Source organism: Lontra canadensis, unplaced genomic scaffold (assembly GCF_010015895.1).
Source record: "Lontra canadensis isolate GAN:19392208 unplaced genomic scaffold, GSC_riverotter_1.0 scaffold95, whole genome shotgun sequence".
NCBI classification, from domain to species: Eukaryota; Metazoa; Chordata; class Mammalia; order Carnivora; family Mustelidae; genus Lontra; species Lontra canadensis.
In genome coordinates this window covers 6,195,039-6,215,671 of record NW_022631089.1, presented here as the reverse complement: position 1 = coordinate 6,215,671, position 20,633 = coordinate 6,195,039, and the positions used below count along the sequence as shown (strand labels likewise).

The 20,633-nt window shown below is 37.3% G+C and overlaps 1 protein-coding gene across 4 annotated transcripts in view; it reads right to left on the bottom strand.

Annotated features, from left to right (window-relative positions):
- DIAPH3 (diaphanous related formin 3) overlaps window positions 1-20,633 on the bottom strand; it is a 501,032-nt gene that overhangs the window by 125,728 nt on the left and 354,671 nt on the right. For all 4 annotated transcript variants that reach the window (XM_032836998.1, XM_032836999.1, XM_032837000.1 and 1 more), the window contains 2 exons: window positions 5,503-5,598; window positions 4,945-5,004 (listed from right to left, as the gene is read on the bottom strand). In XM_032836998.1, the coding sequence (XP_032692889.1) occupies window positions 4,945-5,004; window positions 5,503-5,598 (156 nt within the window). The remainder of the gene's footprint in view (window positions 1-4,944; window positions 5,005-5,502; window positions 5,599-20,633) is intronic.

The following is a 20,633-nucleotide window of genomic DNA, read 5'->3' as shown; positions in this document are numbered from 1 at the left end:
AATGTTGGCTCGACTATCATGCAATCTCCCCGATTTCTTCATCTCTCTTTTGCCTCTTGCTCACTTCGTTACCCACCTGTGTCCACCCCTGATGTGTATCCCTTGATTTGTCATCCTCTAGATTTAAATATTTTTCTTTAGAGAACTCATTAGCTTAAGTAGCATTAGCAGTTCTCTGTGGGGGTCTCTTAACTCACAGCTCTGGACCTGGCTTCTTCCCTCAAACCTTAAAAAGCTCTTTGATTCACTCGCCATCCCTTGTGGCCAGCCTATCGGTGCTGGCATCTAGGGTGGCTATGAAGTCCTTTTGAGTCTTTCTTCTCTCCTACATTTGTCACTTCAGTTCCAGAAAACCTGCTCAGACCTGTTATTTTCCTGCTCAAAAACCTCAACAGTCCAATTTCTTGGCCATGCATCCGACTTTCCATGTACTTCTTTCCTATCTGGTCCTTCATTTTTAACCAGACCGTTTGATTCACTAACAACCAAATATGGTACGATCTTTATAAAAACGCATTAATAAATACTTTGATTATCTTAACTTAAAAGGAACTCTTACTATTTTCCACAGACTACAGAAAATCTTCAGATTTGGAATGCACTGTGGAAAGACACAAGATAATGCCCTGTACTCATTAGCAGAAGCTTTCCTTTGTTTTATTTACTGTTGTTAAACTCTGCTTGATTAAGCAAGGGAAAGAAATCTAATTAATAAGCAACTCTCCACTTCTAAGGAGTGAATAATCCAATCAAGTTCGAACCGCATCCTCCCTATTTGATACAACACCTTTTGAAGCACAGACCACTGATGATCAAATAGCCCCTTCCGATGACAGATAACATTTTAGGGAGGAGATGAGAAAGGGGTTAACAGTGTTCACAGCTGGAGCTTTAGCAATTAGCATATTAAATCCCACTTATTTGGGTGACATCCAGCCACCTGATTTTGCTCAATATAGTACATTAATTGTTCCATTCAAACCTAAACATAAACATGTCTGTTCATTCAAGGCATTCTTACTAAACATCTGTGTGTCAGGCACCAACAGAGTGAGTGCTGAGGTTACAGCGATATGTAAGTCGGGTATCTTTTATCCCCTTGTCCCTACCCTGATGGGACTCACCAGTAGTGGGGCAGACATTGAATAGTTAATAGAAAATGACTACTGCAAAATGGGAAAGCCATTGGGGTTATTAGAATATATAGTTTTATAGACTGGGGTTCACTGGAGAACCTCTGAGAAAGTGCACACACCTATTGCTCTTTCTTGGCCCACACCTGCCCTTGGGCTTTTGTCCTCACTTCTACTCATCCCTCAAAACTCAGCCTGGATTTCAGGTCCTTCTAGAAGTCAAGTCTGGATTGTCCTCATAAGGTCTGGATTGGTCTTCCGCATCTGCAGGTACTCCCAAAGGTTTATGTGTTGCTTCTATCCCCTCATTAACCAAATGTATGGGAATTGTTACTCATCTGTCCAAACTAGATGATGAACGCTTAGGGACTATCTCTATAAGTGCCTAGCAAGTGCTTAATAATTTTTGCTAAATGAATGAACGAATAAAGGTTTAATGAGGAAAAATACTGGGCATTTAATTTCTGCTAAGGCTATCAAAGGCAAAGAAAAGGATAAAACAGTTAATGGTTTTAACCAAAGTCTTTTTGGCAGAGGTTTGGAACACAGAACAAGGGCTGGATTACTCAGCATGTAGAATTTCTGTGCTTCTGAAGGCCATAGCAGTTAGAACGCTTGAGGTCATCTTTTGCCAAAATATATCCTGGGATATTTTAGCTGCAAGGTCTCAGAGGATACTCTACCAGGATCTTCTAATTCTGAAATAAAAAATGATCTATGTCTGCTACTGCATTTTTATCTTTAGGTATAATCTAAATCTGTACTTATAATCTATATAATCCATAGTCTTTGTAACAGAGTATAAATTGGCTAAAATTAATATAGATGTTTTAATACAGAGGTTTTTTTTAAAGTTTTTATATATTTATTTGTCAGAGAGAGAGAGAGAAAGAGAGAACAAGTGGGGCAGAGGCAGACTCCCTGCTGAACAAGGAGCCCTGACATTCGTGCAACTTGATCCCAGGACCCTGGGATCATGACCTGAGCCAAAGGCAGATGCTTAACCAACTGAGCCCACCCAGATGTCCCTAATACAAAGTATATTAAAAGAAATAAAAAGTGGTTATAATTCCAGAAGATGGTATATTCTTGGAAAAGACTGCTACCTAGCAGTTAAATCTGGGAACAGGAGACAAGATACACTAGAGGCTAGAAAACCTCTGAAAGGGTCTTTCTCAGTAGGTCACCCTTATGTCAAGAAGAGGGGTAAAAAAAGGCACATAGATTGCTTATAGCCCAAGGATGTGAAAGGAATAGATGCTGATTCAAGCCATGTATTCAGAGTACAACATGGCAGAAAGATTAAGAACTTGGAATCAGAGTCAGCTCAGGTTCAAAACTTGGCACAGGACCACAAGCAAATTACCAGACCTCTTTAATCTTTCGTCATTTTCAACAACGAAATGGAGATAAAAATATTGACTATCTGATAGGATTATTGTGAAGATACAGGATGATATGTATAAAAATTCTGTATGGTGCTTGGTATTTAGTAAACCGAATAACTCAGTAGACATTAGATTATTATTAATGCTTAAAAATATTATTTTACTTAGAATATAAGCAAGTTTAAAATAATTGTAGAAGATCTATGTCTTCAGAAAGAAGGGTTATGAGATAATATGAACCACTATAAGCATATAGGAAATGTCAGACATTAGTTTAAGTACATGAAAGCAGAGTAAAAAGTAAAATAGGCTCAACTTACATTTAATTCGCATAGTTCAGTTGAGTTGTAGGGTTAGCATTTTCAAAACAAAAAGCAATTTTTAGAAATAGCAGGATTACAAAATACTCTGAAATATCATTTTTTCCTGATAATAATCATGATCCTTTCAGTGACAATATTTTCCTTAAATTCTGCACTTTTCAATATCTAGTCTAATAAATCTATCTTTACATACAGAGTTCTTAAAGATTAACTGGGCATTTGGATTTTTCCCCACTTGGTTAGATATATGAAAGGAAAACACAACAGAAGTATGGATAGGAAGAAAGTGTTAAAAAACACTTTAATCCACTACATTTATATTAGAAAAGAATTTGACCTTTATGATATATCTCCTTTGGCTTGCTGTATAACCTATGAGTTTAATTATCAGAATAGCCTTATAACTTCAGATAGTACATGTCAACCTGAGTAAAGACAGAAATGCAAGGTTCATCTGCTTTTATGCAATGGACCAAAACACCACAATTTATAAGTAATTATAGATGAGCTTTTGTAGCCCGGACACTTTACTGACATTACGGTTAGAAAAGACTGGGTTTCCCAAGGCCAGTGCACAAAATTACCTTAAATAATCTTCCTCTACATAATAACTAAAATACTTATTTTAAATTAAGCATAGGATGGATATATGTATGCCATTATAATCATTTCATGATCATGGTTTTGGCTGTCGGTCTTTAATGACACTCAATGGGGACTGCATTATCTTACATATTTTGTTATTAATAAAAAATAATTCAAAATACCCACATGTAATCAAAAAAAGAAACGTGATGGGAGTCAGAACTGCATTATGGTCATATTTGTGTCACTAACTAGCTCTGCACTCTTGGGAGGGTTTGCAGCTTCTCTGAATTTCCATTTATTCATCTACAAAACAAAATAATCTCTAGGGTCAAGGATAGCTCTATTCTCTAGACATTTGCCATTATTTACTATGTCTCAATGACTCCAAATCATAAACCCAAAGTTAGGAAGTACTTAATTATCCACAATGAGTATCTGTAACATACTACAGTTCCTCTTTTCTGCTGTTAGAATAGGGAAAGGCCAAACAAGAACAAAAACATACTGTTGAAAAGACTAGAAAGACCTATTTAAACATTTCACCTTGAGCAATAAACATCTACCCATCTATTAAGATTAATTACCCACATTTACTTTTTTCCTTATTCACTTCATAGTTTTTTCTAGGCTACCCTAGAAATTTGACACAAATGTCTGTACTTAGCCACACATTAACACTTCCAGAACTTAACTCCTCCGTATCTATAACAACCCTAGAAGGAAAATCTGTCAAGTATTTTTCCATTTATAAATCTGGCAAGTTTTGATGACAATCTCACTCTGAATAAATGACAACGTAATTGATAAATTTGCTTATGACCTTAGAAGGTAAGCAGAACCCCATAACACGTAACAGTGAGAGAAAGGAAACCAATGTAAATAAAACTCGGTCAGCAGGAATTGGCACCTTGAAGAGAGGAGGGCTCCATTCAGGTGGATGTGCAAGTGCTGCTTAGGGACTTTGAAAGCAGTCAATCTCAGATAAACATCAGAAACTCAGTTACTCACCTTTTTCGTGATTCTAGTACATTCTTCCACAAAAAGAGCACATGAAACTCACCTGTATTAATGATTTTGCCAAAATGCTGGTCACAGTATTTCAAACTATACTGGCAAATATGGTAGAGTAAAAGAGTTTAAGATTTAATATTTCAAATTGTATCTTGATGTAGGGCAAATCCACTATGGAAAATATTACTTTGAGAGCAAACTGTTTCTGAAAGGACACCTTGAGCAACACTGATCAAAAATGTCTGAGATAATTTCGAATAATAAAAAATTGGAAAATTCATCTGAGACCTGAAAGAAGAACTTTAGATACTACCTCCAGGCCATATCGTAAGCATGGAATATTATGAATATACAATCTCAGGGCAATAGGCACATCCGCACATTTCTACTCCTACAGTTATATTTAAACTTGAGAACCTTCACAGCAGCCTATTAAAATAATAGATCAACAGGATAAAAGTAGATAAGAAGAATGTGCAATTTATGAATACGGTTTATTACCATGGTTACAAACTTTCAGAACAGGCCTCTGAGACATGGGACTGAGACTTTGCCGAATATCTGTTAAGAGAGAGAGAGAAAATTAATACAGAGGTCTGTTCATCTCAAGAAATGTTAACAGTATTAGACAGTTTTCAAAGGTTAAATATGTCTGGACCCAAAGCAATGCTTCAATACCCTGAAATACTTGAAGCAATGATGTTATGACTTTTACTTCCCATTTAATTATGCTATTGTAAACTCCACAGGGATAAGGTGCATATGGTTCTTTAGATGAGACTTGTCACACGAATCAGGATTTTCTAGGTTCAGTGCTTTGGTTTGTTAATGTGCTACTGCCATCGCCCAACTGGAATGCTTCTCTGACATTTGTCATTGCAAGGGAAGGATTAAGCGAACTCATGAAACTTCTGAAGAGTTGTTGCCCAGAGCACTAGGTTCTTGACACATGACTTGAAAAGAATTAAAAGGAAAAACAAAAAAAAAAAAAACAAAACAAAACAGTGGTTCTTTATGATAGTTCCCTAGAAAGTAACATGAAACAAGTATAATGTTCACCTTTTGGCTTTGGTGTCCTTTTTCTTCGGTCGCGGAAAGCAGCCCCCGACTGCAAAGCCTCCAGCAGACTATCCATCACTCCTGTCTCATCACCCTCTGTGAGAAGAGAGGCAGGGAATTCCGTCAGCCCTCAGGGTTACCATAGCAATGTCAGAGCATACACAGAAACTGGTGATGGTGATGGTTAGGGGGAAGAAAGATCAGATGCCAGGGCGAAACCAGCAATTTCAAAATAAGAAAGGACTTCAACTCTCTCATAAATCACGTATCTTTTAATGAAATTGGGCTCATTAGTGCCTGTGTTGCCATCCACTAAAGAGGACCAGGTTCCACTGATTCACATCACAGGACTGCTTTTATAGTCTGGCGGCCCAATAACTTTAAATAGAATGCGGTTCTAGGCATATCTGTGTCCCCGGTTATCATAAATCACATTTCCCTTGTAGAAATGGATTATTTTCAAAGCATCAGCTTCTATTCTAAAATCGATCAGGTGTGTGAAAATGTTTTGTTGCTGTTACCAAGAATGCTGCCTAAACTTTTTGCACGAAATTGTATTTCTAGGTTAACTACTGTGAATATGCAACAATTGTTAACAACTGATTTTTTATATCAGAAGATAATTGTCCTTTGACTTTAGGCGACACAGAACAATGACTACAAACTCTGATAGAATGTATGAAAAGTTTGTCTTCTGTAATGAAAAATAAACCAAAAGAGGCTCTCAAATACCTAAGTATTTGTCACCCAATTATGATTAGTTTAAATTGATATTCTGTATCTATTTAATGGAGGCTGTAGTTATAGAGCCAATCCTCTCTCCAAAGAACAGATTATCTTGTAATATCCATAGTTATCTATAGTTGTCAGTGCTAAATATTATTCAAAGGAAGTGGCAGGGGGAAGCTTCAAAGAAACTACTGATCCAAGCCCAAATTCAAGGAAATACACTTTTTTCGTCCCTCAGGAAGAGGTTATTTGTAGGATTCTCTATGCAATTGTATGGCTGGCATAGTTACATCTTATGTAATAGAAAACTATTTTCCTCTGGATTTCTTATTTCTTTTTACTGCAATGCAATCCCTTGATTGGAAACAGATAACAAATAAATGCAGGAGAGTACAGATAACAAATTCATTTACAGTTTATAAACAGATATATAAATATAAATATATATTGGCCTCTTTCCATCTGGTTCTATCTCATATTTTTAGAAAAGTACTAAACTTTGTGGGTGTAATTTAAAAAAAAAGCTGGGTGACAGGTAGAATATCTGAAGGTTAATTTACAGATAAATTTAATTCTAAAGTGGCTTGATGGCTATTTTAATTAAAATACATTAAAAATTTCAGACACCTTAATTAGTAACTAGATATCTTTGAAAATTTACACTCAAACTTAACTTTAAAAAAAAAGAACTGCAAGTTATGCCAGATATTCAAAATTGAAGGGATATATTTCATTAGTAAAAGACAACATTTTAAAAATCTAAAGCTTTAAGAAAGCAAGCACGAGATTAATGACATACTCTTAAAGGGGGGAAAAAAATAAACACAAACCCAAAACTAAAATCAAAGGACTACAAAGAAAATGTAGACTTCCCTTAGTAAGTTTACTGTTGGTAATGGTATTGACATAGTGATTCTGAACCCATTATGTGTGTATTACAAGACTGAGCAGATGGGTAAACTCACTGTAGGAAAGGAAATACTAATATGGAATAGGAGGAGAGCAAGAACCATGAAGTGTTGGATCGCATTTACAAGTATCATACAGGCTCAAGGTTTAAAACAAAATCAAAAACAAAAACAAAAACAAACAAACCAAAAAACACTTTTTCTAGCTTTCCAAAATAACCCAGAAGTAATGACTCTGTGGCAGCAATGAACATGCCTGGTCTCCAGATCCTGGTTTCTAAATACCATTACTAATGCAAACCAGAATACTTAAGAGAAATAGTTGATAATGGGGCAGAGACCAAGAAAGTGGGAAAAAAGCCAGGAATGTATTGATGTATCAGAAAATTAGAAAGTGCTCACAGACAAGCAGGGATGTGTCAAAAGGACAGAGGGGGCCAGACTGAAGGACAGTCTTGGCCAAATTTAGGGTGATTTGAGCACTAAGTGAGTAATAATAGGGATGGATTATTATACATTCGGGGGGAAGAACAATTATGCATCCATACTGATACTAAAAATTAAAAATAAATATGGAGTAATGGAAAGTTCTTTACAGAAGAATGTCAACCAACAGGTGTCAAAGATATGGGGGAAACATAAAATTTACTACATTATAATTCACATAGTAAGAACTGATTGAGGCAGAAATCATTAACGGGTGTAGAAATAATTGGATATAAGGCTGTCAGGGAACAGGATTTGGAGAAATCTGGTAGATGTCACCTTACCTAAATAATCAAATCTGACATTAAGTATGACAGTAATGGTAGACACTGACAATAATGCCTTCTGAAAGGGTGCCCTGAGACGGACTCAACCTGTGTAGTATTTGGCACAAAAATATTTATCCTAAATCTAAATGTGAGGAAACTATAATAAAATCCAAAGTGAGGGGTGACTGGGTGGCTCAGTCAGTTACGCATCTGCCTTCAGCTCAGGTCATGATCCCAGTGTCCTGGTATCAAGTCCCACCTTGGGCTTTCTTCCTCTTCCCCTACCCCCTGCTCATGATCTCTCTCTCTCTCTAATAAATCAATAAAATCTTAAACCCCTCCCCCCAAAAAAGGAAACCCAAATTGAGGAACATTCTGTAAAGTGACTGGTGTGGGTTCTGAAAGACATTCAGTTATGAAAAACAAGTAAGGAAGGAAGAAAAGAAGAGGTTAGGGGGACTGAGGGAAATTCAAGAGATAGGACAACCAAATGTAATGCACAATCTTTGATTAGCTCTTGCACTGTATCATATAAATGATATTGTTGGGAAAATTGGGGAAATTTTAAAATGGACTGGATATTACATAATTGTATGCAAATATTAAGTTACCTGAATATGATAATTATCTTACCATTAGGTAGGTTAATTTCATTGTTCTCAGGAAATAGTTGCTGACACACTTAGGCTCACTAAACAACTTGCCCCTGTCTCATGTTCTCCATTTCATGCTCTTGAACATGCTGCCTTCTTTACACAGAACATCCTTCCCTTTTCTTTACCAAGCTAATTCCTCCTCTAAGACAGAAATGAGAATCCTTGACTGACGTATGTGACCTGAACCAGGTGCCCCTCTATGTCTTAATGGCATGCGGTAGCCGCAGCAATAAATCCTTTACAATATAATTTACTTGACAGTTTCTGCCACCAGACTGAGTTCACTGAGGACAGAGATTACGGCTTTTTTTAATCCTTAATACCTAGCAAAATGCCAGTATTACACAGAAAGTGTTCATTAATAAATGTTGACTAAATAACAAGTGAGGCACCAATATGGCCAATGGGTAGGAGTAATCATGAAGGAAAATATAGGTCACAGGTGGGAAGGGGGGCTGGGAAGTGGTGGGAGCACATTACCACCACCACTGTAAACAGTGCAGCGCCATTTCTTCCTCTTCCCTTGTCTCACACAACCATTCAGGTGTCAAAACTTGTTCATGCACACACTCCAATATCTCAAGAATTGATTGATTTTTTCCTTTTCTGACTGAACTTTAAGCTCACTGTCCAGAATTGAATTACTTTTCACCTGAAATCTCACATGAGTTGCCAAGAGTCACACTGCATCCAGTTAATCCCAAATTCGAATTCACTCCATACAGCACAGGTCAGCTCAAAAGCAGAGCCATGATCTTCAGTCTCCCAGTCACGAATTTTCACTATCTCTCACCTCCCACGATATAAAGTTCCAACTCTTTCACTTGCCCCTACACTTGATCCCAATTGTGTTTCAAATCTTATCTCTTTCAATTTCACAACCTGTTCTTCAGCTGAAGGCAACTTTCTTCACACACCTTTCCCTCCCATCCTTCCTGTCCAGCAGGAACCTCTGTGCTCTTATTCCCCAGAGCTAATGGCTTTTCTGGGCCTTCATTCCCAATGAAGAACATATTATTCCCAATGGGAAGAATATATCATTCCCAATGGGAAGAATAAATTATGGAAGTAAGAAGACATGCGTGCTAGTCTGAGTTCTTGACCAACAACCTATGTGACTCGGGACTCGTTACATAATCGCTCCTGAGAAGTCTAATAGAAAGAACATCTGTCTAGGGTTTATGAGAGGATCCAATGAGAAAATACAAATGAGAGCACTTGGTAAATTGCCAAGTGATATAAAAATATAGGGAAATAAATACATAAACGAACTCCATAGCAGACTACAGGAAGTTTGTGAAATATTTGATTAGGTTTCAAGTGTTGTTTTAGATACAATATAAATTAACTGATTTTAACCGACTTTAAGTGTATTTTATTATGTCTTTGATTATCATCATTTCTAAGGGAAACTGATCAAAAGTGCCTATCAGAAATAGGCCCTTTAAATAATCTCTAAATAATCCAATGTGTAAGATAAAGACATAAAATGGAGGCGTTATTCCAAATATTAAAACTACATTTAGATTATAATAATTCATCATATGATTATGGAGGGCCTACTACATGCCAGGACACTATTAGGCACTAAAATTCCCTAGGGCCCAGGGATTAATAAGACATGTTTTCTGATCTCAAGAAGCAGAACAGTGTGAAAGGTATGGGAGGGATCCTATGAAGTACTAGAGAAACAAGGTTTCCTAGTGAATTACGACCTGACAAATAAGCAGTATTTAGTCATGGCAAAGACGAGGGAGAGAATAGCATCCCTGGCAGAAGGAATAGCAGGTACAAAAGCAAAAGATATGAATAAAAACAAAAGTGAGCTAGAGTCAAGCATTGAAATGATTTATATTTACATGATTCTAATACAAACTTAATAATTCAAATTTACATCACTTTAATACATTATTCCTCTACAAAGAGAAATAAAAATTAGGTATTTTTAAATTATAGACTGGAATTCAACATCTCCAACTACAAGTCAGCTCTTATCAAAAATATTTATAGCCTCTCTCTTGCTATGAACTCTTTTACATCAATAGACAAAATATAATAGTCAAAGCTTTGCTATATCAGAATAACACATCACCTTGTTTAATTAGTAAATGGTATTTACAAAAATCGTACAGTGTCAAGGGAAATGGAGGAGAGAGAGCTGAGGAGGAGATATCCCTAAAGTGGAATTAATGGGACATGCAGACAAGCAGAGGGTGGCCTACTGAGGAGTTAGACAAGTCTGAGGTCTCAGGGGCCTAGGACTGAAAATATGAAAATGTTTTAAAATAATATTCAGTTTGATGGGTAACAAATGTTGAAGATAATGAGCTTTTTGTTGGACACATGAGTGCAAGGTGCTAGCAGGGACCTCCTGGTAACTTCTGAAAGTAAGCTGGAAATTCTGGCCTCAAATTCAGACAAAAATTTTGATGATAATTTCAGAAGTCATTTCTCTATTACAAAAGATACTCATTCAGCACTGTGGGCCAGACCCTGGGAAAGGTCCTGGGAATAACAAGGTTGGCTTTATTCTTGCCTTATATGGTCCTCTGGAAGTGCGTATGACTGAATCAGGAGAGGCCATCTTGAGAACCAGGAGGAGAAAAAAGGTAAGGCAGTGACACGAAAAGGTATATTCTTTCCTCTGTTCTACTTTTCCCAAGCCAAGGTACAACACGGAAAGTACAGATAATTACAGATACAGAGAAGATCGTAAAAGGCTCGAGAACATTAAAAAACAATCCAAATAGGTTGCACCACAAAGTAGAGAATCAGAATGGAAATGGATTTCTCAAAAGCCAACACTGAGCCCAAGAAAACAAGATATGGATTTCAAATTCTGAAGAGAAATGATTTCCGATGAGGAAATCGTTACACTGCCTCTAAGAGGAGGACAGAAAATGAACATGTAAGTTTATGAGCACTCGTCCTTAGAAAGCTACTGGAAGGTGTGCTTGGGCAAAAAAAATAAGAAGGTAAGAAAAAGAAACATATGGGATCCAGGAGAGGTGAGGGGACAAAACAGCAAAGTGGCAAAAATATTTCTCAGGATGACACTTGTGTCCCAGGCCCAGAACAGCCAATTCAGAACACATGGGAGAAAGCTGGATTGTAGGAGGGAACCATGGCCAAGGAACTAAAAGCAAACCTGCTGTATTGAGCCATTTGCACAAATGACTGCTGTTAATTTCACAGACCTGAGAGTCCAGATAAAATTGGAACAGGTGTACACAAATACTGAGCAAATTAAAGAAATTGTTCATATAAACCTAGAAATGACATTGTTGTCTAACAGGAAATAATCATGGAACACTAACTGAAGGGGTAAGGAATATTTCCACAGTTGTGATATTATAAACACCATTTTTTTGGACTTTCATTTGTGATAATAGTAATGTGAGAACAGCAGGGGTGGAGGAGATGGGGTATACAAGGGGAGTACGAGGTGGGGAGAAACCAAAAGAGAACAAAATCTTCACTTTTCAGGAACGTGTTAATGCATAAAATAAATTAACGGTAGTCTAAGCATATTATCAACAAATAGAGAAGAGGTAAATAAATACCAGAAAAAAAATCCCAAGAATTAAAATTGGCTGCCTCTGGGAAGTAAGAAGAAATGGAAGGAAGTTGAGAGGAAAGAGGAAAAATATATTTTATCACGCTAGGAGCTAAACATATTTCATTTAGGAATTTGCAGTCACTATGTTGATAAGATAAGGACAATGAAAGATCTCATGACAGAAAAAGATGACCAGGTAAGTAGAGATGAAAGAAATTGATATTTGACCTACTTGCAATTTCCTCTGATAAGGGGAAGAGGAGAGGTAACAAATGATACAACACAACATGGTGAGCTGTGTGACGGAGCTCTCCAGACCAGTAAGGATAGCTGGTATGGGGCAGGGAAAAGGGGCAGCAGTCCCAGAAGGCCTCCTGGATACTTAAGACTTAAAAAGAGCTTTCTGTCTGTCACAGATGCCTAAAGAAGGAAGGCCCTGCTCAAGCTCACAGAACAGGTAGAGGGTGAAGAAACACTTGGGAGACCCAGGTGTGTATGGGAGTGGACAGCAGAGTGCCTGTGGGGCAGAGCTGAGAGGAGCCGAGGGCACAGGGAGGGGCCAACGGCGCCAAGCACTGAGTAAGGCACAGGAATTTGGGCCATCAAATTATTTCAATCTAGGACATAACATGGTCAAATTCCTGTTTTAGAAAGAAAATTCTGGGGAGAGACAAGATGAAGGGCAAGGAAAATAAGGTGAGGGCAGGTCTGAGGATTTAAATCTCGGCAAAACGTGATCGTAGGGCCCAAGTAAGAAATGGAAGGTGGTGCAAATGTGAAAGAAAATGAACAGAAAAATCTTGGTGGGCACGGATGGGAGTATTAAAAAAAATAAACCTGAGGCAAATTTCCAGGTACCCAGTGTGGCTAACTAGGTATGTACCAATATCCTTCACCAAGTACTGGATCGTTCTTGTTTGGTGGCAGAAGGGGGCTGAGCCTAGAAAGGAATCCATGTTTGGATGTGTTGAGATGTTCAGGACACATCCAACTGCAGGTGATAAAAGGTGTTCAGAGGCTGATGATTTCCCAGGTTTAACGCAAGAGGGAAGCAAAGTGGTTCCACTAACAGGTTTAACTTAGAAGCATAGCGGTTGTACCTGAAGCTACAGAAAGAATGTAAGCATAGCAAAAAGGTAGAGAACTCACGTTTTGAATTCAAACGACTTGGACTGAAATACCGGCTTTCCAATTAGCCACTAGTGTGACTCTGGACAATTTATTGAACCTTACTAAACTTAATTTTCTTTCCCATCAAATTTAATGTGGAAATAAGAATAGAACCTGCCCTCACAAGGTTACTGGAAGATTAAAAGATGTGCATGGTGTGCAGTGCTCAGCAGGGAGCTTGGCACATAGCAAGAGCTTCGTCTCAGTTGATTTCCGTTGTGGTCATTGATAGAGCAGAGCGTGAGCTCACTTAGGAAGATATGTGCGGGGAGTGACAAGAGCGCTGAGGGTGAGCCACAAGGCAAACTAACATGTAAAGGGGATTTCAGGGAGAAATGAGTGTTTTCAGTCTCTGCTTTCCATCATGTTTATGGTGCATGAACTTTGAGAGCTCCCCTTTTTGCTACATATCTTCATTAACTCATACCACACTGGGAGTGGGGCTAGAAAAGAAAAGCTCAGTTTCTCCCAAGAAGTGACGGAAGTGTGCAGCTCATGAACAAATTTCATAGGCTCAGTTTAACCCAACTCTTTCTAAAAGAAACAGTGACAGTTGCCCTTACAAAATTACATGAATTATTTTTCTATGCTGCTGGTTATAGACCTTCTGGGAACCAGATTGTATCTGCTTTACTTGGTAACCCAGTTCAGTCTTTAACCTAGAACAAAGCTCAAAATACGACTTAAACCAGACAGCAAAAAGACAGGAATAACTTAAAGTCTTTGAACTTGTCTTAATCTAGATGTGAAACTGAAAATTTGAGGCAGGGGAGTTGGAAAGCCAATTTTCATTGGGATTTAACTGATAAAATGATAATTAGAACAGTTTTCTTTTATACTGTAAGTGGCTCAACCATAAGTAGAATTTCATTTTTAAAAAAACACAATATTGTAACCTATTTTTCTCTACTATTCATTATTTGTACAAATTGAACTCAACATATTTCCTGTTGTAAGTTAAAAGGAAAAAAATAGAATCTCTCACAAAGGAACAAGTTTTTATTTTCTTCTTTCTTTCTTTCTTTTTTTTTTTTTAAATAGAACAGCTGATAACCTCTCTAGTTCTGCTTACAATCTTGAATATCTTCTGGAGCTGTGACATAACTCTGTCTGCAATCACATGCTACTACTTACTTCTTGCTATCTTGAATATGCTTGGACCTGTGACGGTCACCTTATAACTCTGAGCACAGACTATGGGGCCATTTGTATAGTTGCTGTGGATAAAATATAGGCTGTATTTTCAAAGCTTGTGTAAAACATATTTCACAGGTACATTTGAATGTATAAACCATGATTATTATACTATTTACTAAATTGTATGCAAATCAGAATCTAAATAATTTCATGTCATAAATAAGGTACAGTAAAGTTAAAAATGTATTTGTAAAATAACTATTTTTCTCATACAAACTCTTCAGTCTCCAAAAAAAAAAAAACAAAAACCCATATTGGATGTCATGCATAAAGTATGATTCTATTTTAATTACATAAACAACCAGGCAAAAAAGGCAATATAAATATACTGTAACAAATCATATTGCATTGTTATTAATTTTTAACTTTCCAATTCTTATAATTTAGATTCTGATGTAAGAAAATGATTTCAGTATCATAGTCATTTAGTTCAACTCATGAAGATATCCAATCTATCTTCTTCTGAAATCTTTTATTAGAGCTCTTTTGTTTTTAAAGCTAACATAAACAAATGGCAAAATTACAGGAAAAGAAGTTAAGTGTGTGCTCACTTAATTCTCCTTTCAAATAAAAAGGGCACACGATTTACAAGTGACCATAAAATCAATGAATGAGATTTCATTCACCATTATTACAAAATAATACAGCAGAAACTTAGGTGGGCTGTTATTAAATAGACATCCTATATTAAAATTTTCAATAAGAAAGAGTTTCCCAAAGTGACCACAGAATGCTAGTCCTATGAGGAACTCTGTGTGTCTGTGTGTGTTTGTGTTGTTGTGGAAGGGAGGGTGGTTCTCTGGTCAAATAAGCTTGGAAAATAATGTGTAGCATATAGTGCCCTTGGGAATTCATATCCAATACATACAAAAATTTAATTCATGATTTATGATAAATGTGGCATTTCAAATCAGTAGAGAATAGGAAAATGTTCAATAACCACTACGGTGACAATGTTTTATCTGGCTCCCACTCTGCTACTTACTCCAACATAAATTCCAAGTTGATAAAACATTTCAACATTAAAAAAATTAAATTGTGAAAATACAGCAGATAGCATGTAAAAGTATATTTTTCATTACTTCTGGAATGGGAAGATCTTGTGAAAAATCTAAATACCCAAATGTCATACAGATTTTACTACACTAAATGTCTGCAAACTGAAAAAATATTAAGAACAAAGTTTACACAAACAATAAAAGGAGAAACTAGAAAAAATTTTAGAACACAGGTATTCCTTAAGATGGGTTTTCTTGAGATAAAGAAATTATGACTCAGAAAAAAAAATCAATTAAAAAAAACAAAAAAGCAGGCAAATGGTATGTTCAGGAAACCCACCATTAAAATAAATAAGCAAGGCTTTTATACAGAGGATATCATACTCAAACTCATTCATAATTAAGGCTATTCCAAATACATCAGTGAGAGATCATCTTTCACTTATCAGCATGGCAATAAAAAATGAGGATAATTGGTATAGGCTGGAAAATAGGTCACTCCACACATTGGTCTAAATATAAGCTAATACAACCTCTTTAGAATGCAATTTAGCAATCTATCAGAAAAAAATTGCACATACCACTTGAAATAATTTTTTTCTAAGAAAATTATCCTACTTATAACTCACATGTACAAGATATTAATATGTACAAGGATGCTCATTATAACATTGTTTATAGTATTAGGAGATTGGAAACAACCTAAATGCCCATCAGCAAGAGACAGACTAGATAAAGTATGATATTCATAAGTTAAAATATACTGAGAAATGAAAAAATAATGAAGGGTATATACTTATTTTAAAGATTTTATTTATTTGAGAGAGAGAGCATAAGCAAGGGGAAAGGGAGTGTGAGAAGCAGGCTCCCCACTGAGTAGGAAGCCCAAGCAGGGCTCCCTGCCAAGCAGGGAGCCCAATTTGGGGCTCAATCCCAGGACCCTGGGATCATGACCCGAGCCAAAGGCAGACACTTAACTGATTGAACCACCCAGGTACCCCAAAGCATATTTAAATTGTTCATATGGACTACCTCCAAAATATACCAAGAGAAAAAAAGTCAATCACTTATTTGACCAATAAGGACACTGGATATACACCTTTCTATGACTACTCACAGGTATCAGGTATAAAACGGAGGATATTTTCAGACTTCCTGTTTAGCTATTACTCTAGCACATGGTGCTGAGAAAGGCATTACTTAATCATTCTCCCAGTGCTAAATGTGTTTTAAAATGTCTCCCATGTAAGTACTCAAGTGCCAACTCTGATTAGCTTGTTCACGGTGACCTATTCTAGCAATTACTAAAGAAGGCAAAATTTAAAAACCAGTGTTGACTCTGGTTTAAAAAATAATGTCGCCAAAGTTATCCTCGTGTATTGTGTAGGGACGAGGATCCTGAACAGATGCCTTCAGTTGCAAAAACATAGACTGTCAAGGGAAAGATAATGTATCTATTTAAATATATATGTAGATGCAAAATGACAATGGCATTTAACAAGATGTGACTCACACCCAGCGAACCTCCATGACCCTTTAATCACACAGTAACCCAGACAGCGAAAGGTTAATTACATGGCCTAACATCACTACTTCTGAGTAGAAGCTTCACTTGTTATACCCCAAGAGCTTCACTTCACTCTGAGAAATTAGCCTGGCAGTGTTTACATTTGGCAATTGCTTACTCTCTAATGAAAATATGTTAGGATGTGTTTTAGACTCATTTTAACATTTTCGAGATTATTTTCACATTTTCTTAATATTTTCTCACTACATGAGTGAGGAATTTTGAAAAGTATTTTTCAATGGCTTTGTTTCTCAAAGTTTTGTACAAAGAATAGAATTGATTTCAGATACAGAAAATAAAAATGTTTAATTCAATACACTGAATTTAAAAAAAAAAAAAGGAAGATAAACTAGGGGATAGTAGTAATTTCACAGGAATTTCTTTCAGGAGAAGCTGGGATAAATGGACATGAGGCCATGAGGGGCCACTTTCAGCAAGCATAGCTGGACGCTGAGTGGTGTCCAGAGGGGCCCCAACAATCAACTGCTGACAGCAACATATGGTGAACACAGGAAGAGGGGGAGAAAAGGTCGGGAAGAGAGGCCCAGGGAGCTGGGATTCAAGGCTGAAGAACTGCCATAGAATGGTTTTGAAAGGTGTGAAATAATCAAAATTGTACTTCACCATGATTAAAGTTGGCATAGTGTGAAGGTGTCAAGCCTGGGTGACTGGGAAATTGGTGGTATCATTAACCCAAAATGAGAACATGAAAATCAGGTTTTATGTGGAACGTGATACGTTCTGTTTTAGATGAATTGATTTTGAGGTGCTTGCAGAATAGTCTGACTGCTTTGTCCAAGAAGTGGTTGGAAATATGCAACTATAAAATCTGTACTTCAAGTCAATCCCACACAGAAACACTAAGGAGCACGTGGCAGCCACTGAAGCCAGCCCCAGCCCTTGTTCTCATGGGACTTACAGTCTAAGGGCAATTTCAACATAAAATTTGTGACCACCTGTATGATCAATGTCCCAGAAGAGAAAGCGAGTGCTATGAGACTGCTTCCTGTAGAGACAGTGGATTAGAGGGACAGCTGTGGCTGCCCAGTGATGCCGTCGAGGTTATTCTTTGATACCCGTATTTGCCCTTAGATTTCTGAAGATGGGTTTTAATTGCACTTTAAAAGACTCTATGGATAACATGCTAAAGAGCAGAAATTTGTATATGAGCATTTCGGGTGCCAGGAATGTTCTTAAATGCCACCTCACTGCTAGCAACTTTGCCCAAAGTACGTTTACTAGATTCGTGTTCTAGGTTCATTTCTAATACAAATTTGTGGCTCAAAGTATTATTTTTTTTAGTTCATCTGAAGGAGAAATACAGATTTATTCTGCAGAAATATGATATTCCCTCCCCATTCCTTCCCCAATCAGATGCAAAAATGTGACATTAATATTACACACTGAAGAAATGTAAAAATCCTAAGCAGAGTAACATCAACATGCTTTTCAAAAAAGGAAGTCAGCAAAGACAAAAGGCAACTCTGAATGAGAGGAAAGTGGGGAGGAAAGGAATTGACATATGCTTCCAGAGAAAGCAAATATCACAGAAAAGAGAAGAAAGTAGGAGACAACTGAACTTTCCATGAACTCATTAACAATTGCAAAGAAACTGGAGGCAAAAATGTGCTAAACTCTTTCAAGCGAACAATGGAAGATTTTCCTCTCAACTACAAAAAAACTAACAAAATGAATACAGAAGCCCTCAAACAAAACCTGATATTAGGTATGTTTGAGCACAATTTTATCTAGAAAAGAATACGAGTAAAAAACTCTAAATATGAATTAAGATATATGAGGAACCATCGCTTTGAATGAACACCTGCGTGGAGTTTTTTACCTAAATTTTCTGATTTAATTCTCACTCCGACTCTGCAGAGTAACTTATCACAACCATTTTAAAGCCAGGGAAACTGAAGCTCAAGAAATGAAGTAAATGTTCCCAAAGCCCTCCCCTGGGTAAGTAACAGAGGCGCGGTCTGAACCAGTATCTTTCTGATTCTTTCCATTATATTACTTTTCCCGACATAGAGATGTTGCCGGCTAACTGAGAAGGGCTCAGATCCCTAGCTTTGCTGAGTTGTACTTAGAGGTGTTTTCAGGAAATGCCTCGAGGTACAGACAGTGGCTTTTGCAGCTGGTAACTCAACCAACAAGCACAGATTAAGTTTCCCCCAACTCACTAGAAACCCGCTCCCTTTTCTCTGGAACCTGCCAATAAATGAGATGCAGATCACAGAAGATTCACTTCTCACAGAGAAAGGCCAGAGACATCTTCCAATTCTCCTAGGACCAGGAGTATCTGGAAATACTAGGATCAGTCTAGTCTGCCTATGGCTTCATGGTCCCTCCCTACAACCCATTCACTGGGTAACTGTTAATAGTTGGGTTAAAATCTTGAAGCCAGCTAAACCACTATCACTATCATTCTTGGCCAAAATTTAAGTTCTTCCTGGCCTTTGTTTCCTCAATATTTATTAGCATAAGCAACTTTTCTACTGCCTCAATGTCTTTAGTGAACTTTCTTTTCACCTCTACCGAAAACTGGACAGATGATCTCCACTGACCCTTCCTAGCAGATATCCCTCATCCTCTCGTACATTACGTGCGTATAGGAGTGTAGTTAAGGGAGAGGGGAGTAGTCTTCTCCCTCATCTTTACTGCTACATCAGAGTATCACTTCTTTTCCCGGATGTAAAGAGTACTTTGAGAAACATGTCATTTGGTTATATCATTGCCATCCCTCTGGGTCAATGTCACCTAATTGTGTACTAGTCTCCCCTCTATTCAAGATAGATGTGGTCATGTGTTCAATCTTCCTTTTCCAGCCAAGTCCTGCCATTATCCTGCATGAATTCAACCCCATGTGGATAACTAATCTAATAGCAAATGAGTTCTTTGACTCCCTCATCTCCAGGGACCAATCCTTTCTCTTTAACGGTCCATTACCCATTCTTACATCCATAACTGAACTTTGCCACCACCCACAACTATTTTATTAATAATAACTTAAAATCATATAAACTGTTCTGACTCCTGCCCTTCTTATAGTCTCTCTCTCTCTCTCACTAGTTCTGTCACATGTCCCTGGAAATCTCCAAAGCTCTGGCCCCAGGGTCTTCATTCCTTGTTTGTCTGCTAATACTCTATTGTTCATTGCTTTGACCATGACTCAACTGCCAATATCTTACTTCTTCCATTGAGGTCCTTTTTCAGACTCCTGGTAAAACATAAATGGACCCCAGATTCCATCTTCTTGAAACTATATATCAGCTGCTGAGTAATCCTGGTGAAAAATAATATTGCAGGATCGGGACCAGTACATAATCACAGTTGCCAACCTCAACTGAATTCTTAATGCTATCCAACACTCCTCCTATGTTTCAGCAGGAGGCTCTCACTCCCACTCCCTGATAGGGGTTGTTGCAATGCTTACACACTTTCTTCACACTTTTCAACCAACCACTGTCCTTCCTCAGTAGAGGATTTCCTCTATTTCATATATAAAAAAGAAACCCTTTGATGAAAATACCATTAACTTCTTTAACCTCAAATCTATGAGCGTATCTATACCCGGACCCAGCCTTTTCTC